At 42.3% G+C, this 24,357-nt stretch overlaps 1 protein-coding gene across 2 annotated transcripts in view; it reads left to right on the plus strand.

Annotated features, from left to right (window-relative positions):
• The window catches only part of impdh2 (IMP (inosine 5'-monophosphate) dehydrogenase 2), a 48,881-nt gene that overhangs the window by 15,420 nt on the left and 9,104 nt on the right, over positions 1-24,357 (plus strand). Inside the window, exons 6-12 of one of the 2 annotated variants that reach the window (XM_061904856.1) lie at positions 779-866; positions 3,512-3,711; positions 5,193-5,283; positions 5,756-5,851; positions 7,667-7,738; positions 19,349-19,492; positions 21,820-21,964. In XM_061904856.1, the coding sequence (XP_061760840.1) occupies positions 779-866; positions 3,512-3,711; positions 5,193-5,283; positions 5,756-5,851; positions 7,667-7,738; positions 19,349-19,492; positions 21,820-21,964 (836 nt within the window). The remainder of the gene's footprint in view (positions 1-778; positions 867-3,511; positions 3,712-5,192; positions 5,284-5,755; positions 5,852-7,666; positions 7,739-19,348; positions 19,493-21,819; positions 21,965-24,357) is intronic. The other variant, XM_061904857.1, reaches the window with a different exon arrangement.

Consider the following 24,357-nt stretch of genomic DNA (forward strand, 5'->3'; position numbering starts at 1 on the left):
TACAGATCACACTAATGGTTGTGATATAAAACAACTTCAACACTCCTACCAATACGCGCCACACTCTGCGAACCCACATTAAACGATGACAAACACACTTCTGGAGAACATCGGCCCTGCAACACACCACAAACGCAGCACAACACCTACCCAGAATGCAATGCATCCACGACTCCTGGCTACACCATCCATACACCCGCTGGCACGAAACCCCGCCCCCCTCCCTCCTCTCCATGCGTTGGTTGAGGTGGGCGGGTTTGGGGGCGCGTGTATAATATAGCCAATAGTAACGGATGCACAGTATTATGGGTATTCAATATGCTGCGTTTATAATGTGCCACAGAGCCAATGCTTTCCAGAAATGTGTTTGGTGTGGGTTCACAGAGTGTGGCACATAGTAAGAGTTTTAAAGTTGTTTATATCACAAACATCAGTGTAAAAGGTATGGCTGTTGACCAAGTATGCGTTGCATATAAGAAGTAGCAAAATGCATGCGTCCGGCCGGCACGCAGACAGCATGGTGTAAAGGTGTGCGCGATGACATGCTGTAGAGCAGTGGTCCCCAACCACCGGGCCGCGGACGCAGAATAATTTTTTACTGCATGCCATTGGTAAGCGCAGGGGTGAGAAGAGGTTTTAAAATTATTAGCGCCTGTTTACTTTTACCGCATGCTTTGAATAAGCGCAGGAGTGAGAAGAGGTTTTAAATTAATTAGCGTCCCGGCGGCTATTCAAGGAAATACGGTAGTTCATATTTCGTGTGTGACTTTCTCAACAGGTGATGACAAAGCGAGAGGATCTTGTCGTCGCACCTGCAGGGGTGATGCTCAAAGAAGCTAATGAAATCCTGCAGAGGAGTAAGAAAGGTGAGGAGTGTGTGGTGTGTGTGTGTGCTTCGTTGTCGTGTTCTGTGTACATACATTGACAATACATCCTCATTCACATTGCTTACATAAACAACTAAGACATGTAATATTCATGTCAGACCAGTAGTTGAAGACGACAGGGTGTGGAATTCATTGTCTAATTTGTATCAATATTTGCGTACACTGTGTGTGGAAGGAACAGTTACTGTATTTTCCGCACTATAAAGCGCATCGGATTATAAGGCGCACTTTCAATGAATGGCCTATTTTAAAGGGGAACATTATCAGCAGACCTATGTAAGCGTCAGTATATACCTTGATGGTGCAGAAAAAAGACTATATATTTTTTTAACTGATTTCCAAACTCTAAATGGGTGAATTTTGGCGAATTAAACGCCTTTCTGTTCATCACTCTTTTTGCGATGACGTCGGAACGTGACGTCTCCGAGGTAATACAGCCGCCATTTTCATTTTCAACACATTACAAACACCGGGTCTCAGCTCTGTTATTTTCCGTTTTTTCGACTATTTTTTGGAACCTTGGAGACATCATGCCTCGGCGGTGTGTTGTCGGAGGGTGTAACAACACTAACAGGGAGGGATTCAAGTTGCACCACTGGCCCAAAGATGCGAAAGTGTCTGCCGCCAGACCCCCATTGAATGTGCCAAAGTGTCTCCACATTTTACCGGCGATGCTAAGGCAGACATGGCACAGAGATGTATGGATAACCTGCAGATGCATTTGCAACGATAAATTCAATGAAATCACAGAGGTGAGTTTTGTTGATGTTGACTTATGTGCTAATCAGACATATTTGGTTGCGGCGTGACTGCCAGCTAATCGATGCTAACATGCTATGCTAATCGACGTTAACATGCTATTTACCGGCGGTGCTAAGGCAGACATGGCACAGAGATGTATGGATAACCTGCAGATGCATTTGCAACTATAAAGTCAACTAAATCACAAAGGTGAGTTTTGTTGATGGTGACTGCCAGCTAATCGATGCTAACATGATACGCTAATCGATGCTAACATGCTATTTACTGGCGGTGCTAAAGCAGACATGGCACAGAGATGTATGGATAACCTGCAGATGCATTTGCAACTATATTATGTTTACTTCCACCCACATTTAATGTGAAACAAACACTTACCAATCGAAGGATTTAAGTTGCTCCAGTGTCACAAGATGCGAAAGTCCTGATCGTTTGGTCCGCACATTTTACCGGCGATGCTAACGCAGCTATTCGGCCATGCTATGGCTATGAATAGCGTCAATAGCTATTCGCTCAATAGCTTCAGTTTCTTCTTCAATACTTTCATACTCCAACCATCTGTTTCAATACATGCGTGATCTGTTGAATCGCTTAAGCCGCTGAATTCCGAGTCTGAATCCGAGCTAATGTCACTATATCTTGCTGTGGTATTCGCCGTTGTTTGTTTACATTGGCAGCACTGTGTGGCGTCACAGGGAAATGGATAGTCGCATCGCAAATAGCGAATATCAAGCACTTTAAAGCTTTTTTTAGGTATATTCAGGGACCAGTAAAATTTTGAAAAAAACTTCAAAAAATACAACAGGCCACTGGGAACTGATTTTTATTGTTTTTAACCCTTTTGAAATTGTGATAATGTTCCCCTTTAAAACTTTGTTCATATATAAGGCACATTTAATAGATGCTACAGTAGACGCTGGGGTTACGTTATGCATCCTCTAGAGCAGGGGTGGGCATTACGTCGATCGCGATCGACTGGTCGATCTCGGAGGGTGTGTCAGTCGATCTCAAGCCAGGCATTAAAAAATAGACATAAAAATGAGCAATCATCAATCATACCAAGACTTCACTTTCGTCAGTTGTTTGACATTCTCGGCACCCGAGGATCTTGTGAGATGACGCTGGCTGCTGCGAGCTCATATTTAAGAAAAAAATCACTAACAGGGCGGACGCAGAGAAACACATTTTATTTCTAGAGACTCCGTACCTACTGTCAAAACTCTAAAGAGCGACTGCACAGTTCCTGTCTTCACCATAAAAGACCTGTTTCATCCTGCCTGTGCTAACAAAATAAGAGTCTCAGAAAGCTAGCGTGCACAAGCTAGCAAGCTACGGAGTTTGATGCCAATGTATTTCTCCCCCGCCCTCAGCGACCGCTTTCTCACTTGCTTGCCCACCCGCACACTCACTGACGTCACTCACCTGCTGCCAGACATTAAAGGGCCACACACATATGCTACTCTCATAACAAAGTGTTTAAAAACCAGTATGCAAGTTGGGCAAATGGGCTTATTTCCATGGAGGCACTGGTGGGTTATCAGGGAGACTTTGTATTCAATCCTGAGAGGAACAGGAAACCGGTGAAGGGATTTGAGATTTGGTGTGATATGGTTGTATTTCCGCACTCTCCTAGCAGCACTATTCTGTATGTATTGCTGCTTCGGAATGTTGTTGCTGGGGATCCCGACAAGAAGTGCGTTGCAGTAGTCGAGCCTGGAGGATCACTTCCTATTCAGTCTTTTAATGAAAAATGCCCCATTTTTCAGTGTTGACTTTTTCACGCTCTAAAACATTTCTGTTTTATTTGCTTTCATTTCAAACTATCTAATATTAGCTTGCCACTCAATCTCTGGTTCCTCTTCCAGGCAAGCTGCCCATCGTCAATGAAGAGGGCTGCCTGGTGTCCATCATCGCCCGAACTGACCTGAAGAAGAACAGAGACTTCCCCCTGGCCTCCAAAGACTCTCGCAAACAGCTGCTGTGTGGCGCCGCTATCGGCACGCACAACGACGACAAATACCGACTGGACCTGCTGGTGCAAAGCGGAGTAGATGCGATTGTACTGGTGAGGAGGAACGCTGAAGTCAGCTTAAAGGCCTACTGAAATTAGATTTTCTTATTTAAACAGGGATAGCAGGTCCATTCTATGTGTCACACTACATCATTTCGCGATATTGCCATATTTTTGCTGAAAGGATTTAGTAGAGAACATCCACGATAAAGTTTGCAAGTTTTGGTCGCTAATAAAAAAGCCTTGCCTTTACCGGAAGTAGCAAACGATGTGCGCGTGACGTCACGGGTTGTAAGGCTCCTCACATTGTTTATAATGTGAGCCTCCAGCAGCAAGAGCTATTCGGACCGAGCTCCCCATTAATTTGAGCAAGGATGAAAGATTCGTGGATGAGGAAATTTAGAGTGAAGGACTAGAAGAAAAAAAAAGTGATTGCATTGAGAGCGATTCAGATGTTTTTAGAGACATTTACTAGGATAATTCAGGGAAATCTCTTATCTTTCTATTGTGTTGCTAGTGTTTTAGTGAGTTAAGTATTACCTGATAGTCAGAGGGGTGTGGCCACGGGTGTGTTGACGCCAGTCCCTCTGAGGGAAGTCACGCAGCTGCAGCAGGACAGAATCTCCGCTGATCTCCGGTAAGAGGCGACTTATTACCACAATTTTCTCACCGAAAACTGGCAGTTGACATGTAGACAGGATCCATGTTCGCTTGACCGCTCTGATCCATAGTAAAGCTTCACCTCCGGGAATTTTAAACAAGGAAACACCGTGTGTTTGTGGTGGCTAAAGGCTAAAAGCTTCCCACCTCCATCTTTCTTCTTTGACTTCTCCATTATTAATTGAACAAATTGGAAAAAATTCAGCAACACAGAAGTCCAAAATACTGTGTAATCATGCGATGAAAAGAGGCGACTTTTAGCCGTAAGTGGTGCTGGGCTAATATGTCCCCTCCAACCAATAACGTCACAAACACGCGTCATCATTCCGCGACGTTTTCAACAAGAAACTCCGCGGGAAATTTAAAATTGCAATTTAGGAAACTAAAAAGGCCGTATTGGCATGTGTTGCAATGTTAATATTTCATCATTGATATATAAACTATCAGACTGCGTGGTCGCTAGTAGTGGCTTTCAGTAGGCCTTTAACCCGTATTATTATACTCCAGAGTCTCCACTTGGCTGCAGCACTCCCTTTTATTGCTGCTCTTAGTCTCCTGGAATTAAAATATCTCCTTGCTGTGGTGTACGTGCTAAAAAATGTCAAGGAAGTGGACATTGCTGTCATTTTTTAGCATGCTCTTTTCCGACTGGTGCGTTCAATGCAGCTTGGTTTTCAGAGGTGTCCTGCAGTCCTAAAATAAAATCAAGCCATCAGTGTGTGTGAATGGGTAAATGTGGAAGTAGTGTCAAAGCGCTTTGAGTACCTTGAAGGTAGAAAAGCGCTATACAAGTACAACCCATTTATTTATTTATATTTAAGGCAAGGAGATACGTACATGTCAAATAAATAGTTTCATGCTTTTGTAATTTGCAGGATTCCTCCCAGGGTAACTCAATATTTCAGATCAACATGATCAAATACGTCAAAGAGAAGTACCCAAGTCTACAAGTCATCGGTGGCAATGGTAAGTACATTTGATGTTTTTATGGCACTTTGTGGAGATTTCCCCAACAATCGTAAACAACAAAATGATGAAAAATTAATAATGAATATAAATATTAATCAGTTATTTAACACTGTGGTCCCCAACCTTTTTGTATCCGCGGACCGGTCAACGCTTAATAATTTGTCCCGCGGCCCGGGGGGGTGTCCTTTTTTTTTCTTTCTTTTTTTTTCTTTCTTTTTTGTCTTGAAAAAGGGACATTTTTGTCATGAAAAAGGGAGTTTTTTGTTAGCGTATATTGTGTTTTTGATGTTGATTTAATAAAAAAAAATAAACTTTTTTTTTTAAATTTTCTTTATAAAAAATTCTTCTGCGGCCCGGTGGTTGGGGACCACTGATTTAACATACTTTTAATTAAGATTGTGAAATGTTATACTTTAATATGCACATTTTACCATCTCTTATTTTTGTTCGGTTTGGTCTTGTCGTTCAGTGGTGACTGCCGCTCAGGCGAAGAACCTGATCGACGCAGGAGTGGATGGACTGAGAGTCGGGATGGGCAGCGGGTCCATTTGCATCACGCAGGAAGGTGCGTGACAAATTACTGTGATGTGTGGTAGCATTCGCTTCCAAATGGGTTTTGCTGTTCATGTAAGACAAGATAGGATCGACTGGGTTCACTATGGAAGGTTGAATGGGACAATGTATAAATAATTACTTAAATGTGTCATTAATTATAATGGAATTACAAATATTTAATGTAAAAGTCAATTGAATTATTTAATCAATTATTTCAATGTATAATTAATTATTCATTTAAATATTTCACAATGTAATACATAATTTTATGGTTACATTTTTTTTAAATTATTTCCTGAACCCATGTGTCAGCGCGTAGTGAATTTATTTTGTTTTTATTATATTTTACTATCAGCTCTCACTGGATCGGTTCGCAGCCGAGTGTGAAGCGGCCGGAATGAGAATCAGCACCTCCAAACCCGAGTCCATGGTTCTCTCCCGGAAAAGGGTGGAGTGCCATCTCCGGGTTGGGGAGGAGACCCTGCCCCAAGTGGAGGAGTTCAAGTACCTAGGAGTCTTGTTCACGAGTGGGGGAAGAGTGGATCGTGAGATCGACCGGCGGATCGGTGCGGCGTCTTCAGTAATGCGGACGTTGTATCGATCTGTTGTGGTGAAGAAGGAGCTGAGCCGGAAGGCAAAGCTCTCAATTTACCGGTCGATCTACGTTCCCATCCTCACCTATGGTCATGAGCTTTGGGTCATGACCGAAAGTATAAGATCACGGGTACAAGCGGCCCAAATGAGTTTCCTCTCCCTTAGAGATAGGGTGAGAAGCTCTGCCATCCGGGAGGAACTCAAAGTAAAGCCGCTGCTCCTCCACATCGAGAGGAGCCAGATGAGGTGGTTCGGGCATCTGGTCAGGATGCCACCCGAACGCCTCCCTAGGGAGGTGTTTAGGGCACGTCCAACCGGTAGGAGGCCACGGGGAAGACCCAGGACACGTTGAGAAGACTATGTCTCCCGGCTGGCCTGGGAACGCCTCGGGATCCCCCGGGAAGAGCTAGACGAAGTGGCTGGGGAGAGGGAAGTCTGGGCTTCCCTGCTTAGGCTGCTGCCCCCGCGACCCAACCTCGGATAAGCGGAAGAAGATGGATGGATGGATATTTTACTATCGGGTAAACTCATCCATTGAAGTCAGTCATGATTAGAGATGTCCGATAATGGCTTTTTCGCCGATATTCCGATATTGTCCAACTCTTAATTACCGATTCCGATATCAACCAATACCGATATATAGAGTCGTGGAATTAACACATTATTGACACATTAACACATTAACACATTTTGTTGTGATGTCCCGCTAGATGCATTAGACAATGTAACAAGGTTTTCCAAAATAAATCAACTCAAATTATGGAAAAAAATACCAACAAATAAATCAATCATTAATTATGTAAATTGAAATAATTAAATTATTTAATTTACTTTTAAATTAAAGTAATGACACAATTGTTTATTTAATTCCAATAATTAAATAATGACACATTTAAAGATTTATTTCCCATTGACTTTCATGGTTCACCTGTAGTCTGCTCGGTAGTCCTCATGGGTTACTTGAATGAACAACCTGTCCGAGTTAGCATCCCAGGTTAATGTTGTTGAATTTACCAGAAGGGATGAGCTGGTTTCTGTTTTGAATTTGATCCCTGAGGTACACTTTATAATGATTTTACTGCTAAACTTTGATTAAGGAGGGACATGCTATTACGCTGTGTGTCGTCAACAATCCAAAATTCCTCCTCCCCTCTCTTTTAGTTTTGTCCACCTTTTCTCACTAGTGTGCGTGTGTGTATGTGTATCCGTATATGTGTGTGGATGTGTCCAGCTCCCCCCAGTATACCTCCTGCTATAAAGCTTCACAGTCCCAAAACCCCAACCACAATTACGGGATTCTCCAGTAAGTCGACCCCTCCTATAGCCCTCACTCCCTGCTGTTGGTGATTATCATATTTGCGCTGCCCCTCTTTTACAGCTTGTTGCATTGGTTGTTTAACTTTGCATTAGTAGAAGTAGTGCTAAGTTGAAAGTGTGGGGTTTTAAGTTTTTTGCTGGCATTATTAGTGTTTTGTCACTAATCTGTCATTCACACTAAGTAAATAGTTATTTAGTGATCATTAAGTCACTAGTCTTTACAAGAGATCATTTTTCAACTTTTCTATACTATTTGTCAAATAGTGGCTCTTCCTCATTTCTGCTGCTGCTTGTTGTGTTGACGAGGGTGTGATTTGTTTGCCCGTGTACAGTGGAACCTCTAAGGCAGGGGTGTCAAAGTCAAATACAGAGTGGGCCAAAATTTTAAACGGAACAAAGCCGCGGGCCAAGGGTTGAACAAATGAACCTTTTAATAGGGACCCAAACAAGTTTTGCATTGAATATTGAACAAGCAAGGCTTATATAACTTTAGTGACATGCAAAATCGAGTTTCAAATAATAACAATAATAATTAAAAAATATCAATGGCATATCAAATAAAATTTAAATAAAAATTGAGTGCCTCTTTTCTATTTGCAGCCTTCTGAAGTAAATATCAAAATAAACTTTGTCCACAGGCTAATAATACATTTGAAAATAAAATAACAATAATGAATGAATCAAACATTCAAGCCTTGAAGTAACAAGAGAAAGTGCATGAATAAATTGTTGATTATTGCTCAGTTTGCTACACTGATTTGCTTGAACAATGAATATGGAACAAGCAATAATTATATAACTTAATAGTGCAAAATCAACATTCAAAAAACAAACGAAAAAATATAAATGGTCAAATAAATACAATTTAAATAAAATATTTAATGCCTCTTTTCTATTTGCAGCCTTCTGAGGTAAATATCAACACTAGTTTTTTCCAAAGGCTATCCATCCATCCATTTTCTACCGCTTATTCCCTTTCGGGGTCGCGGGGGGCGCTGGCGCCTATCTCAGTTACAATCGGGCGGAAGGCGGGGTACACCCTGGACAAGTCGCCACCTCATCGCAGGGCCAACACAGATAGACAGACAACATTCACACACTAGGGCCATTTAGTGTTGCCAATCAACCTATCCCCAGGTGCATGTCTTTGGAAGTTGGAGGAAGCCGGAGTACCCGGAGGGAACCCACGCATTCACGGGGAGAACATGCAAACTCCACACAGAAAGATCCTCAGCCTGGAATTGAACCCAGCACTGCAGGATCTTCATATTGTGAGGCAGACGCACTAACCCCTCTGCCACCGTGAAGCCCACAGGCTAATAAATCTTAAAATAAAATAATAATGAGATGGGTGGGGTTGGTGGTGGGGGGCGGGTTTTGGTGGTAGTCGGTGCTGCAAGGGGTTCTGGGTATTTGTTTTGTTGTGTGTATGTTGTGTTAAGGTGCAGATGTTCTCCCGAAATGTGTTAGTCATTATTGTTTGGTGTGGGTTCACGGTGTGGCGCATATTTGTAACACTGTTAAAGTTGTTCATACGGCCACCCTCAGTGTGACCTGTATGGCTGTTGAGCAAGTATGCGAGGCAATCACTTAAGTGTGTGTACAAGTCGCATATATCATGTGACTTGGCCGGCACGCTGTTTGTATGGAGTAAAAGCGGACGTGACAACATATTGTAGACAACGCTAAAGGCAGTGACTTTATGGTACTGACGGGCCAGCTCTAATGTTAATTTGATATTGCCTCAAGGGCCAAATGAAATTGTACGGGCGGGCCAGAGTTTGACACCCATGCTCTAAGGTTTGACACCTTTTTGTTCTGGTTTTCAATCTTCCTTAGAAAATAATTGATGTTGCCATCATTACAAACTGTCATACACGTGTAAAAAGACATTAACCAGCCTCAACTTTTAAATTTGTATGTGTAACACAATTGTAAAAATAAGTCAACCACTGCAAAAAGTACAAAATCCCAAATGAAACACTTACTTACCTTTGACAAGTGACAGTGGAGTATTACTGCTTTGATTGTGTGTTGTCTTATTTCACAGGATAGTTTATATCAGGTGGTAAGTAAACAGTGGAACCTCGATTTACGAACTTAATTGACTATTGAACAGGGTTCGTAAATCGTAGTTCTTATAGTGAAGCAAGCCTTTGCTTTTGCCATGAAGCTCTAATGTGAGATCAGGTGCATCCTTTTTCAACTGATCATCCTTTGGATGTTTTACAGCCTGATTGGGGTCCAGCTGTCAATCAATCAATCAATCAATGTTTATTTATATAGCCCTAAATCACAAATGTCTCAAATGACTGTACAAACCACTACGACTACGACATCCTCGGAAGAACCCACTTAAGGGCAAGGAAAACTCACACCCAGTGGGGCGCCAGTGACAATGATGACTATAAGAAACCTTGGAGAGGACCTCAAATGTGGGCAACCTCCCCCCCTCTAGGGGACCGAAAGCAATGGATGTCGAGCGGGTCTAACATGATACTGTGAAAGTTCAATCCATAGTGGCTCCAACACAGCCGCGAGAGTTCAGTTCAAAGCGGATCCAAGACAGCAGCGAGAGTCCCGTCCACAGGAAACCATCTCAAGCGGAGGCGGATCAGCAGCGTAGAGATGTCCCCAACCGATACACAGGCGAGCGGTCCATCCTGGGTCCCGACGAGCGGTCCATCCTGGGTCTCGACTCTGGACAGCCAGTACTTCATCCATGGTCATCGGACCGGACCCCCTCCACAAGGGAGGGGGGGACAGAGGAGAAAAAGAAAAGAAGCGGCAGATCAACTGGTCTAAAAAGGAGGTTTATTTAAAGGCTAGAGTATACAGATGAGTTTTAAGGTGAGACTTAAAAGCTGTGGTAAATTCAGTTGGTGGGACATTATTAGGAAAGGCACTCACCTGTCTATATAAGATCCCACACTTGACAGTGCATGGCCGAGCACAAACCAAAAATTAAATATAAGGATTTGCCTTTAGACCTGTGAGACAGGGTTGTCTCGAGGCACAAATCTGGGGAAGGGTACAGAAAAATATCTGCTGCTTTGAAAATCCCAGTGAGCACAGTGGCCTCCATCCATCCATCCATCAATTCTCTACTGCTTTTCCATCTCGGTGTCATGGGTGTCTTCTTAGAGCTGGCCGGCTGTCTAAACTGAGCGATGGGAGGAGAGTGACCCTCATCACTGAGGTATAAGAATACATAATGTTGGATATAGAGAACATCCAAACCCTTTATTTACTGAATCACAAATATTGAAATTTAACGATTTGGTGCATTTGCAAGCAGCTAACATTATGGACTAAGCAAACTATAACCTGCTACCCAAGAATGTACAATTCTAAAGAAATATAACCTTGAAGGAAAATCTCATCTAAAACATTTTTATGCTCGTACAACACTAAAAACCTTGAGCATATCCGTATGTGGAGTTATATTATGGAACAAATTATCATATTTTTCGGACTATAAGTCGCAGTTTTTTTTCATATTTTGGCTGGGGGTGCGACATATACTCAGGAGCGACTTATGTGTGAAATTGTTAACACATTACCGTAAGGCAGGGGTAGGGAACCTATGGCTCTAGAGCCAGATTTGGCTCTTTTGATGACCGCGTCTGGCTCTCAATCAATCAATCAATGTTTATTTATATAGCCCCAAATCACAAATGTCTCAAAGGAGTGCACAAATCATTACGACTACAACTTCCTCGGAAGAACCCACGAAAGGGCAAGGAAAACTCACACCCAGTGGGCAGGGAGAATTCACATCCAGTGGGACGCCAGTGACAATGCTGACTATGAGAAACCTTGGAGAGGACCTCAGATGTGGGAACCCCCCCGCCCCCCCTCTAGGGGACCGAAAGCAATGGATGTCGAGCGGGTCTAACATGATACTGTGAAAGTTCAATCCATAGTGGCTCCAACACAGTCGCGAGAGTTCAGTTCAAGCGGATCCAAGACAGCAGCGAGAGTCCGGTCCACAGGAAACCATCTCAAGCTCTCGGATAAATCTGAGCTGACATTGCTTAACACGATAAGTAATGAATAATTCCACTTTAGTGTTAAAAATAATGTTCAAAATATAAAACATTCTCATGCATTTTTAATCCATCCATCAGTTTTCTACCGCACCTGTTTAAGAAGTTGCGTTAATGGTAGGAAGTTATTTATTTACTATTGGTTAGTGTGGGGCTTGCCCTCCTGGGGGTTCTTCAGACCACCAACATGAGAGCCTGTTTCAGGGTTACAATATTGTTTTATTTTTCAATAAGTCTCTCAGTTGCTTTCCAGCAATTGTTTTTTTGTCTTTCGTCCTCGCTTGTGCTTTCGCTCCAGCTCCAACCCCGTCTCTCCTCCTGGCTGCTGCTTATAACCGAGCGGAAGGTGATTAGATAACAAGGCCCAGATGGGCCAGCTACGCACCTGCCGCTGATTTCGAGGCTGATCCTGGCAACTCCCCGCTCCGCTGCAGGCCCGCAGGCCACGCCCCCCTCCACAGTTAGTTTCAGAATAACAATGTTATTACAAAAAGTATTATATGGCTCTTACAGAAATACATTTATAAATAATATTTGGCTTCTTGGCTCTCTCAGCCAAAAAAGGTTCCCGACACCTGCCGTAAAGTATCAAATAATATTATTTATCTCATTCGCGGAAGAGACGAAGAAAATGTCAGCATTCGTCACACACACGTCAGCAATCGCCACATACACGTCAACCAATAAGAATTTGGCGGGGGAGGGTGCATTGTGGGCCATGGAATGCTAACTGCAATATGCTACTGTTAAAATTGATCATTTCAACGTTGGCGGTAACTTATAAAAAGTGAGAAGGGCTGAACAAAAATGGCACCGAAAAGGAAATCATGTCCTGCAGATTACAAGCTGGACCGAGTGAAATATGCAGCAGAAAACGACAAGAGGAAGTGGCGCATACCTTTGGAGTTGGCAGAGTTGTTTAGGAGCGACATCGAGGAAGAAGATTTCATCGGATTTATTGATTAGGAGTGACAGATTGTTTGGTAAACGTATAGCATGTTCTATATGTTATAGTTATTTGAATGACTCTTACCATAATATGTTAGGTTAACATAGCAGGCACCTTCTCAGTTGGTTATTTATGCCTCATATAACGCTGTGATTTTCAACCAGTGTGCCGTGAGAGATCGTCAGGTGTGCCGTGGGAAATTATGTAATACCTCCTAATTAACCATTGTCGGGTGGCTGCTGTTATAAAGTGCGGCAGATAATGTAATACTCTTCTATTTCAGTAGGTGGCAGCAGGGGGCCATAAATACCTGTAAAGACAATCGAGTTAGTGACAGTGTGGGATCGCAGCAAGAGCAGGCGAGGAGGTGACAGCGATGGAGAAGTTTTCGAGAAGGGAAAATGTAAATGCTGGACAGGGTCCTGGACAAAATTCTGACCCAGATGAAGGCCCCAGTATGAGTGGTTGACAAAATAAAAAAGACAAGACGGTGAGATCGAGGCTATATCAATCAATCACTCAATGTTTACTTATATAGCCCTAAATCACTAGTGTCTCAAAGGGCTGCACAAACCACCACGACATCCTCGGTAGGCCCACATAAGGGCAAGGAAAACTCACACCCAGTGGGACATCGGTGACAATGATGACTATGAGAACCTTGGAGAGGAGGAAAGCAATGGATGTCGAGCGGGTCTAACATGATACTGTGAAAGTTCAATCCATAATGGATCCAACACAGTCGCGAGAGTCCAGTCCAAAGCGGATCCAACACAGCAGCGAGAGTCCCGTTCACAGCGGAGCCAGCAGGAAACCATCCCAAGCGGAGGCGGATCAGCAGCGCAGAGATGTCCCCAGCCGATACACAGGCGAGCAGTACATGGCCACCGGATCGGACCGGACCCCCTCCACAAGGGAGAGTGGGACATAGGAGAAGAAGAAAAGAAGCGGCAGATCAACTGGTCTAAAAAGGTCTATTTAAAGGCTAGAGTATACAAATGAGTTTTAAGGTGAGACTTAAATGCTTCTACTGAGGTGGCATCTCGAACTGGGCATTCCAGAGTACTGGAGCCCGAAATGAAAACGCTCTATAGCCCGCAGACTTTTTTGGGGCTTTGGGAATCACTAATAAGCCGGAGTCCTTTGAAGGCAGATTTCTTGCCGGGACATATGGTACAATACAATCGGCAAGATAGGATGGAGCTAGACCGTGTAGTATTTTATACCTAAGTAGTAAAACCTTAAAGTCACATCTTAAGTGCACAGGAAGCCAGTGCAGGTGAGCCAGTACAGGTATATATGTATGTATATATGTATATAAAGGTATATACAGTATAGGTATATATGTATGTATATATGTATATAAAGGTATATACAGTACAGGCGTAATGTGATCAAACTTTCTTGTTCTTGTCAAAAGTCTAGCAGCCGCATTTTGTACCAACTGTAGCTATCTTTCATTTGGATTTACTTTCACCGGGGATGCGACAGCACCGACTCCGTCGTGCTTGGTGTGTGGTGAGAAGCTATCCAATAGTGCCATGGTGCCAAGCAAGCTTAAACGCCATCTCCAAACGAAACACCCTTCCGTTCAAAACAAGCCGATGGATTATTTTGTACGCTTACGTACAAACAATGAGAAACAGGCAACTTTTCTGAGAAAAACCACAGAGGTAAACGAAAGAGCCCTCAAAGCTAGGTACCTTGTTGCTGAACTCATAGCTAAATCAAAAAAAGTCCCACACTGTGGCAGAAACATTAAAACTGCCAGCTTGTAAAGCCATTGTAAACGACGCGGCCAAAGAGATCGCTAAAGTGCCTCTCTCAGATAACACAATTGCCAGACGTATTGATGACATGTCTGCGGACATCGAAATTGTTCTTTTGGAAAAAAAGCGCATCTGTAATAAATTTGCCTTGCAAATTGATGAGTCGACAGATATTAGTGGACATTAATGGTTGTGATATAAACAATTTTAACACTCTTAGTAATATGCGCCACGCTGTGAAGCCACACCAAACAAGATTGACAAACACATTTCGGGAGGACATCCTCCCAGTAACACAACATAAACGCAACACAACAAATACCGAGAATCCTTTGTATCCATGACAATTCCTGACAATTTTATACACCCCGCCCATATCCTTGTCATCAGGATGAACGCCAATTGGGTAATCACGAGAACGTTAGCGGCTCCAATTGTCTTCTTTACTCTGTGAAACGGGTTTAAATAGCTTTGTGAGTGGTAAAGGTGGCCAACCGCTGATGTATTTCGGCGGGCGGTTGCGTTTCTGATAAAATGTTGGTTCGGGTGGACGGCGGGTGGACGACGACTTTGGTGATGCGGTTGCGGATGATATAATTGCCTATCCGCGCATCTCTAGTCCACAGTAACCTACCACTTAGCGAAGGACATACACTATTTGATTTCCTATTATGCTGCTCATTTTTATTTGACAGTTATTGAAATATCTTGTGTGACATCATGCACAAAAGTGCACTTTTGTTTTTAACTATTGTAGTGGCGTTTTGTACAAAAAGTGCACTTTAAGTTAGTGTTGTTTTGATATGTCATCTTAGTGACATCATGCACAAAAGTGCACTAATAGCTGGTTTTAAATTGTCTCTGACAATCTTGCACTTTCTGTGTTGGAAATCACGTGAATGTTTGTGCTAGAGATGCGTGGATAGGCAATTATATCATCCGCATTCGCGTCACCAAAATCGTCGTCCACCCGAACCAACATTTTATCGGGACCGTACCCGCCCGCCAACCGCCCGCTGAAATACATCCGAGGTTGGCCACCTTCACCACTCATAGAGCTATTTAAAACTGTTTCACAGAGTAATGTAGTCAATTGGAGCCGCTAACGTTTCCGCAACTATTCAATAGCGTTCATCCTGATGACAAGAATATGGGCGTGCTGTGAAGCCATTGCCTTTGACACCTTCAACAACATGTACGAACCGATTGTTGGTCCAGCAACATGTTGTGTGCAGCTTCCGCAATCTCACGTATGAGATTGAAAGGCATACTGGGTGATACAGAGTACACTGATGGTTGTGATATAAACAACTTTAACACTTACTAATATGCGCCACGCTGTGAAGCCACACCCAACAAGATTGACAAACACATTTCGGGAGAACGTCCTCACAGTAACACAACATAAACGCAACACAACTAATACCCATAATCCTTTGTATTCATGACACTTCCTGAATATATTTTACACCCCCGCGCCCCCAACCCCGCCCACCTTACCGACGCACAGGGGGGGGTTTGGGGTGTGTAAAATAGTCAGGACGTTTCATGAATACAAAGGATTATGGGTATTTGTTGTGTTGCGTTTATGTTGTGTTACTGTGGGGATGTTCTCCCGAAATGTGTTTGTCGTTCTTAATTGGTGTGGCTTCAAAGCGTGGCGCATATTACTAAGAGTGTTAAAATTGTTTATATCACAACCATTAGTGTACTCTGTGTCACCCAGTATGCCTTGCAGTCGTGTGCGTGTTGCCGCAGAAGTCACACACAACATGATGCTGGACTGACAAGTAATATGTGTATGATGTAGAAGGCGATAAAGCTAATGGCTACATAGCTCGCACTAATATTTAATATCTGGGTGACTGTTGCCAGTCATTCAGGAGAATAATAGTGTCTCCTATTGACTTCTTCGCTTTATGACACGGGTCTTAAATGGCTCTTTGAATGGCAAAGGATACCGATCCCAGAACCATGTATATCAAATGTCTCCGGATGGTTCAACCGCCAACCGCCCGAATCTAATTATAATCTATTTTTTCGTCATGTCAACCGCCCGACCCGCGGTTTACCCGCGGATGAGACCGCAAACCGCGCACCTGTAGTTTGTGCCACTGCTTAATAACTGTTTAATAATTACAGTTTTGGTCAAATGACTTAATTGTGATTTCCCTCTCTGCATGAAACTTTAAAATGAGCATATATTAATGCAGTATGAAGAAGAATGTTTTAATGTAGACACATAGAATCATCATACTGCTGTGATTATATGCATCAAGTGTTCATTCAAGGCTAAGGAAAAATATCGAGATATATATTGTGCGTCGTGATATGGCCTGAAAATATCGAGATATTAAAAAAAAGGCCATATTGCCTACCTTGTAAGACATCCAAACAAAATCAAAAGTTTCTCCTTTTGATTTTTGCCGAACTGATCTCTTATTATGTTTTGTATAAAACGATAGGTCTCTGATGTCACGTACGAGGGCAGTTTGAACGCTGGAGTCGAGAGGCAGATCTGTCACTTTTTGAATTGTACGACACCAGAGGCACTCCGCTATAGAGGTTCCACTGTATCGCCAGGTTGTTGGAGAACATGCCTGACAACTAACAGCGTTTGCATCAGCTAAACGTGGGAGTCTTTCTTTTACACACAAACACACACACACATATCCGGCATTTGTCTGCCTGTGCCTTTGCGGGATAGAAGCCTGACGACGTCAAAGCTTGTGCCTGGTGTGCTGTAGAAAATACTTGCTGGGACGCCACAGTTGCTTTTTAACACAACCGGTCAAAGAAGTGTTGATTTGTCAAAATGTGCACTTCTGTCCTGGTAATACAGCAACACTAAATACACTTTCATAAAAGGCAATGAGGTTTAGAACAGGGGTGCCCATTACGTCGATCGCGAGCTACCAGTCGACCGCGGGGGGTGTGTCAGTCGATCTCCAGCCAGGCTTTAAAAAAAAAATAGACCTAAAAATGAGTGATCATCAATCTTCACCAAGACGTCACTTAAATGACATTCACGGTACCGGAGGGTCTTGTGAGATGACGCTGGCTGCTGCAAGATCATTATTATGAAAATATGACCGAGAGGAAGGCGAGACACACTTTTTATTTCAAAAGACTGTCGCGCCGTACCTTCCGTCAAAACTCTAAAGGCCGACTGCACATTTCCTATCTTCACAATAAAAGCCCTGCTTCATGCTGCCTGCGCTAACTAAATACAGAGTCTCGGAAAACTGGCGTGCACAAGCGATCCCTCAGAAAGCTGGCGTGCACATCACTTGTGGACGCCAGCTTCCCGAGACTCTTATTTTGTTAGCGCAGGCAGCATGAAGCAGGGCTTTTATTGTGAAGATAGGAAATGTGCAGTCGGCCTTTAGAGTTTTGACGAAAGTCTGTTGAAATAAAAAGTGTTTCTCGCCTTCCTCTCTGTCATTTTGTCATAATAACAAACTGGCAGCAGCCAGCGTCATCTCACAAGACCCTCGGGTGCCGTGAATGTCAATCAAGCAAGCTACGGAATTTGCCGCCAATGTTTTTCTTGTAAAGTGTATGGAAGCTGGATGAATTAGATGCCAAAAACCAACCACTTTCATGTGGTATTGTACAGAAAGGACAACCTTTTTTCTCCTCCATTTGAAAATGTGGACGTTATCATCATTACTGTCTGATTCCAATCAATGCAAGTCATCAGAATCAGGTAATACACCAACTTATATTCTTGTCTTTGTGAAAGAAAGACATCTATATGTGTTACACATGCTTGTATTATCATTAAACACATTTAACTTGTTTACAAAAATGTCTCTTTCATAAATAAATAAATATAAATGATATATATAAATGAGGTAGATCCCCTCGAGTTGGTCAATTGAAAAGTAGCTCGCCTGCAGAAAAAGTGTGGGCACCCCTGGTTTAGAACATTATTTGGAAACAGTCCATCTAAGTTGGTGCTTAACTGCTTGTTTCCCGGCTTAGTGCTTGAGCCAGGACGTCACATGCAACAAAGATATCGAAATATGGCATTGTTTGACTTCACCATGAATTGATTAAGGTGGACCCCGACTTAAACAAGTTGAAAAACCTATTCGGTTGTTACCATTTAATTGTCAATTGTACGGAATATGTACTGTACTGTGCAATCTACTAATAAAAGTTTCAATCAATCAATCAAAAACGGGTATCAATACCCGGCAGTACCAATTGGCATCAGTCTGTACCTGATCAAATACCAAATTTGTAATCCATCCCTACCAGTGAGTCTGGAAACTTGCCCAGTGGACTTCCTTCCCCCGTTTGTCTCAGTGGTGTTCCCACAGAAGAGCGACATGGGAAAAAAGCTGTCAGTATGAAAGTGGAAGTAAAAGCATCATCATGCTAACGGCGGTGTTAATGTGATATCGTGTTCACTACATGATCTCATGCTTATGTGGAAGTGAGCACCCACTTTTAACCACTTTTCCACCAAGCAGTACAGCTTGCGTCACTTAGCCCTGATTCGTCTTGTCTCACTACAAGGTGTGTGAAGGCTGGATGAAGATAAGATTGTACAAACTTATTTTGCATGGTCTCAAAACCTATGTTCATTTAAGCTTTTTTTCTAGAAAATGTTGATCAAACTTGTGCTTTTTGGGCTGTTTTACTTTGTAATATTTGTATTTGCACTATATCTGAGTGTACCTTGTATGTGTTATTAGGAATAGAGCATTTATGCACACATCAAAACCAAGTGTGCTGATTTGATCTACTTGACAAACTGGTAGAGGTGGCTTCTATCTAATCATGATTTAATCTAGCGTTCTTTTTACTTCTCCTGACAGTGCTTGCATGCGGCAGACCTCAGGCCACGGCTGTCTACAAGGTGTCCGAGTACGCCAGACGCTTTGGCGTGCCGGTCATCGCCGACGGCGGCATCCAGACCGTCGGACACGTCGCTAAAGCTCTGGCACTGGGAGCGTCCACAGGTAGGGAATAATAAACACATGTTTACAATGATCTGTTCCAAAGTCCAAATGTGGCTATCATGACGCATTTATTTACGGTACTAGCTGTAAATTCCATGCGTAATATACCGTATTTTTCGGACTATAAGGCGCATTTAAAATCCTTTTTATTTTCTCAAAACTCGACAGTGTGCCTTATAACCCGGTGCGCCTCATTTTTGTTTTTTACCGTTCTTGAAGCTATTTTATTTGGTACATAGTGTAATGATAAGTGTGACCAGTAGATGGCAGTCACACATAGGAGACACGTGTAAACTGCAATATGACTCAATGAAATAACACCAAAATGTTATATGTTCCATTGAAAATATAGAACATTACACACAGTGCCCAAAAATCTATCAAAATGACTTTTTAAAACGCCGCTGTACGTTGTGGTACACGGACGCGCCAATAAACCTTTAAGGCACTCCCTTTGCGTGCCGGCCCAATCACATAATATCTACGGCTTTTCACACTCACAGGTGAATGCAATGAATACTTGGTCAACAGCCATACAGGTCACACTGAGGGTGGCCGTATAAACAACTTTAACACTGTTACAAATATGAGGCACACTGTGAACCCACACCAAACAAGAATGACAAACACATTTCGGGAGAACACAACATAAACACAACTGAACAAATACCCAGAACCCCTTGCAGCACTAACTCAACCTCAACCCCGTCCCCCCAACCCTACACTTTCTTAGACTTAGACTTACACTTTGTGAAAGTCAAAGTATAGTATTACCCATAGTTATGGTGCGTATCAGGATTTTCTCAGTGAGAGCATGTCCCAAATTCCGAGCTGCTGTTTTAAGGCCTGTTAAAAAAAAATGGACTTTGTGACTTTTGTGGCATTTCTTTCCATAACTTGAGTTGATTTATTTTGGAAAACATTGCAACGATCACAGCAAAATTAGGCATAATAATGTGTTAATTCCACCACTGTATACAACGTGTCGGTTGATATCGGAATCGGTAATTAAGAGTTGGACAGTATTGGAATATCGGCAAAAGAGCCATTATCGGACATCTCCAGTTATTCCTTATATCTGTCAGTAAACTCGCCATCAAAGCGCTAAAACATACTCTCCCGTCAAAGGCCAAACCTAGTAACTCACTTCTAGCTAATTTTGAGAAAACAAAGGAAAACCAAACTATCTTGATGCTGTCTTACAAAGATCTACAAAGTCATCAAAGGTATAGATGTTTTCTTGAGTTTTCATTTTCTTGCCCATTGAGCCATGGATTGAATCTGCTCTCATGACCGCATTCTGCGTTTGCACATTGGGCATCCAGTTTTTATTTTGACCTCCACAGTTATCTGCCCAAAAGAGTATGCAAGGGGAAGAATCAAGAACAATACATTTAATGAAGGTGCTTGCAACGTCCTGGGCCAATCTTCCAAATATCCCCTCGTGCCATAATATCACATAATCAGCTTGACCGTCGGCCCCCATTCGTGCAAATGTCTCATTAAAGACAATAAGGCGACTGACAAAGAAGCTTCGATTGGTCCCTTGAGATACTAGGTTTTTCTGTTGGATCTCTGGTAGTTGCTAGGTCCTGCCATGCGCGTAACAGCTTACTTACGGAACAAATTACAATATCGCATACACTAATGTAAAGCATATCACCTAGGAACTCCAAAATTATTATCAGCTCAGTTTTGACCAAAATTGAGTTACTGGGTTTTGCCTTTGGACGGGAGTACTGGTGTAGTGAGTTTACATTATTCACCCAAGGAACTTTAGTTATTAGAGAGTTCCGGTCGGACGGTTTTTCACGGGAAACATTTCCGGCGTTGTTCTTGCACTAGTCCTTGCACGCTACAACAAAGATGACGGTCAGAAGATGCTGCCGAAGGTGAACAACGTAAATAAGACCGCCCACAAAACAGCACATCCTGAGGCGACTGTCAGACAGCATCTTGAAGATGATCTGTAAAACATCATCTCTGCAACATTTTGACCAAATACACTCCATTACATGTTATGTAGACCACAAGGAAGTGTTTTACATTTAGACAAAAATTTAAATAATATGACCCTTTTAATCCGCCCTTTTATATGAAAATAGACGTGACTAGACACGTTCATCGGCAGTGTGCCTTATAATCCCGCCCTATGGTCCAGAAAATACTGTACAACTTAAAATCAATAAAACAATTGTGATAGCGGATAGCTTTAGCCAACATTAGTCTGTATTTTATCCGTATTTTTCAGGCATTTTTTTTTTATTTCATTTGTTGGATTCAGTTTCCATTTATCGTCTCCCTCACTGTCTCTTGTCTTTGTGCAGTGATGATGGGCTCGCTGCTGGCTGCCACAAGTGAAGCTCCCGGTGAATATTTCTTCTCCGACGGCATCCGGCTGAAGAAGTACCGCGGCATGGGCTCCCTGGACGCCATGGACAAAAACCTGGGTTCCCAGACCAGATACTTCAGGTGTGTGGTTTAGCATGGCTTTGTCTAATCTCAATATGGAAAGACCGGTTACAATATCAGAAATACCCGTAGTCCCACTGAGAAGTACTGAGAGATGCTGGCACCTTGTTACATCCATCACTGCAGATCATAGCATTTAGTCAATGGCTCATCAATATAAAGCTTAGTAAAAACGAGTGGAAAAATCTCTTCATCTAATATTTTTAAAGGGGAACATTATCAGCAGACCTATGTAAGCGTCAATATATACCTTGTTGGTGCAGAAAAAAGACCATATATTTTTTTAACCGATTTCCGAACTCTAAATGGGTGAACTTTGGCGAATTAAACGCCTTTCTGTTTATTGCTCTGGTGGCGATGACGTCAGAACGTGACGTCACCGAGGTAACACAGCCGCCATTTTCATTTTCAACGCATTACAAACACCGGGTCTCAGCTCTGTTATTTTCCGTTTTTTCGACTATTTTTTGGAACCTTGGAGACATCATGCCTCGTGGGTGTGTTGTCGGAGGGTGTAACAACACTAACAGGGAGGGATTCAAGTTGCACCACTGGCCCGAAAATGCGAAAGTGTCTGCCGCCAGACCCCCATTGAATGTACTGTAGTGTCTTCACATTTGACCGGCGATGACAGACATGACACAGAGATTTATGGATAAGCTGCAGATGCATTTGCAACGATACGAAATCACAGAGGTGAGTTTTGTTGTTGACTTATGTGCTAATCAGACATATTTGGTTGCGGCGTGACTGCCAGCTAATCGATGCTAACATGCTACGCTAATCGATGCTAACATGCTGCGCTCATCGATGCTAACATGCTATTTACCGGCGATGACAGACATGGCACAGAGATGTATGGATAACCTGCAGATGCATTTGCAACGATTAAGTCAACGAAATCACAAAGGTGAGTTTTGTTGATGTTGACTTATGTGCTAATCAGACATATTTGGTCGCGGCGTGACTGCCAGCTAATCGATGCTAACATGCTATTTACCGGCGGTGCTAAAGCAGACATGGCACAGAGATGTATGGATAACCTGCAGATGCATTTGCAACTATATTACGTTTCCTTCCACCCACATTTAATGCGAAAAAAACATTTACCAATCGACGGATTTAAGTTGCTCTATTATCACAAAATGCGAAAGTCCTGATCGTTTGGTGCGCACATTTTACCGGCGATGCTAACGCAGCTATTCCATGCTATGGCTATGAGTAGCGTCAATAACTATTCGCTCAATAGCTTCAGTTTCTTCTTCAATACTTTCATACTCCAACCATCCGTTTCCATACATGCGTAATCTGTTGAATCGCTTAAATCGCTGAAATCCGAGTCTGAATCCGAGCTAATGTCACTATATCTTGCTGTGGTATTCGCCGTTGTTTGTTTACATTGGCAGCACTGTGTGACGTCACAGGGAAATGGATAGTGGTTTCGAAGATAGCGAAAATAAGGCACTTTAAAGCTTTATTTAGGGATATTCCGGTACCGGTAAAATTTTGAAAAAAACTTCAAAAAATACAACAAGCCACTGGGAACGGATTTTTATTGTTTTTAACCCTTTTGAAATTGTGATAATATTCCCCTTTAAGGGCCAACAACTCTTTTTGTGTCAATAAATACATTTTTTGCTTGCTTAATTTGTTTTTTTAAACTTAAAGTAACTGTAAATATGTAACATATATATCTGTATATTTCCATAAAATACATCCATCCATCCATTTTTTGCTGCTTGTCCCTTTTTTGGGGCCGCGACGGTCGCTGGAGCCTATCTCAGCTGCACTCGGGCGGAAGGTGGTGTACACCCTGGACAAGTCTGTACCTCATCGCAGTCCATAAAATACATTTTAGCCGTATTTACTCAATATTATTATTGTTTGTTTATTAGTATGGTGTCATTGTTATCATTCGGCCCTGAATTTAGTCACTGTTTGGCAACAACATTGATTTTTTTCCAATTATTTATTTAGTTGTAAGGAACAAGAAAAGAGTCAGTGACCCACAAACAGCTGAGAAATATGTTCATATTTTTTCCACTTTAAACAAGTCATTCGGTTAAAGAAACTTCAGCATAAATTATACATGTGTATGTATGTATATACGTGTATATATTAACTTATATACAAACATATATTTATTATATATTAACAAATATGAATGATAATTTTTGGATTTCAACCTTTGTGTACTACATAACTATAAAATTAAAAAAACTTAAGAGTTCAGACCAACACCAGGCCCTACATGACAATATTAAAAAAAAGTCCTTAGTCCAGATCAGGGGTCGGGAACCTTTTTGGTTGAGAGAGCCATGAAAGCCAAATATTTCAAAATGTATTTCCGTGAGAGTCGTATGATATTTTTTAAACACTGAATATAACTAAAT

The sequence above is a fragment of the Nerophis ophidion genome, linkage group LG06 (assembly GCF_033978795.1).
Source record: "Nerophis ophidion isolate RoL-2023_Sa linkage group LG06, RoL_Noph_v1.0, whole genome shotgun sequence".
Lineage (NCBI taxonomy): Eukaryota > Metazoa > Chordata > Actinopteri > Syngnathiformes > Syngnathidae > Nerophis > Nerophis ophidion.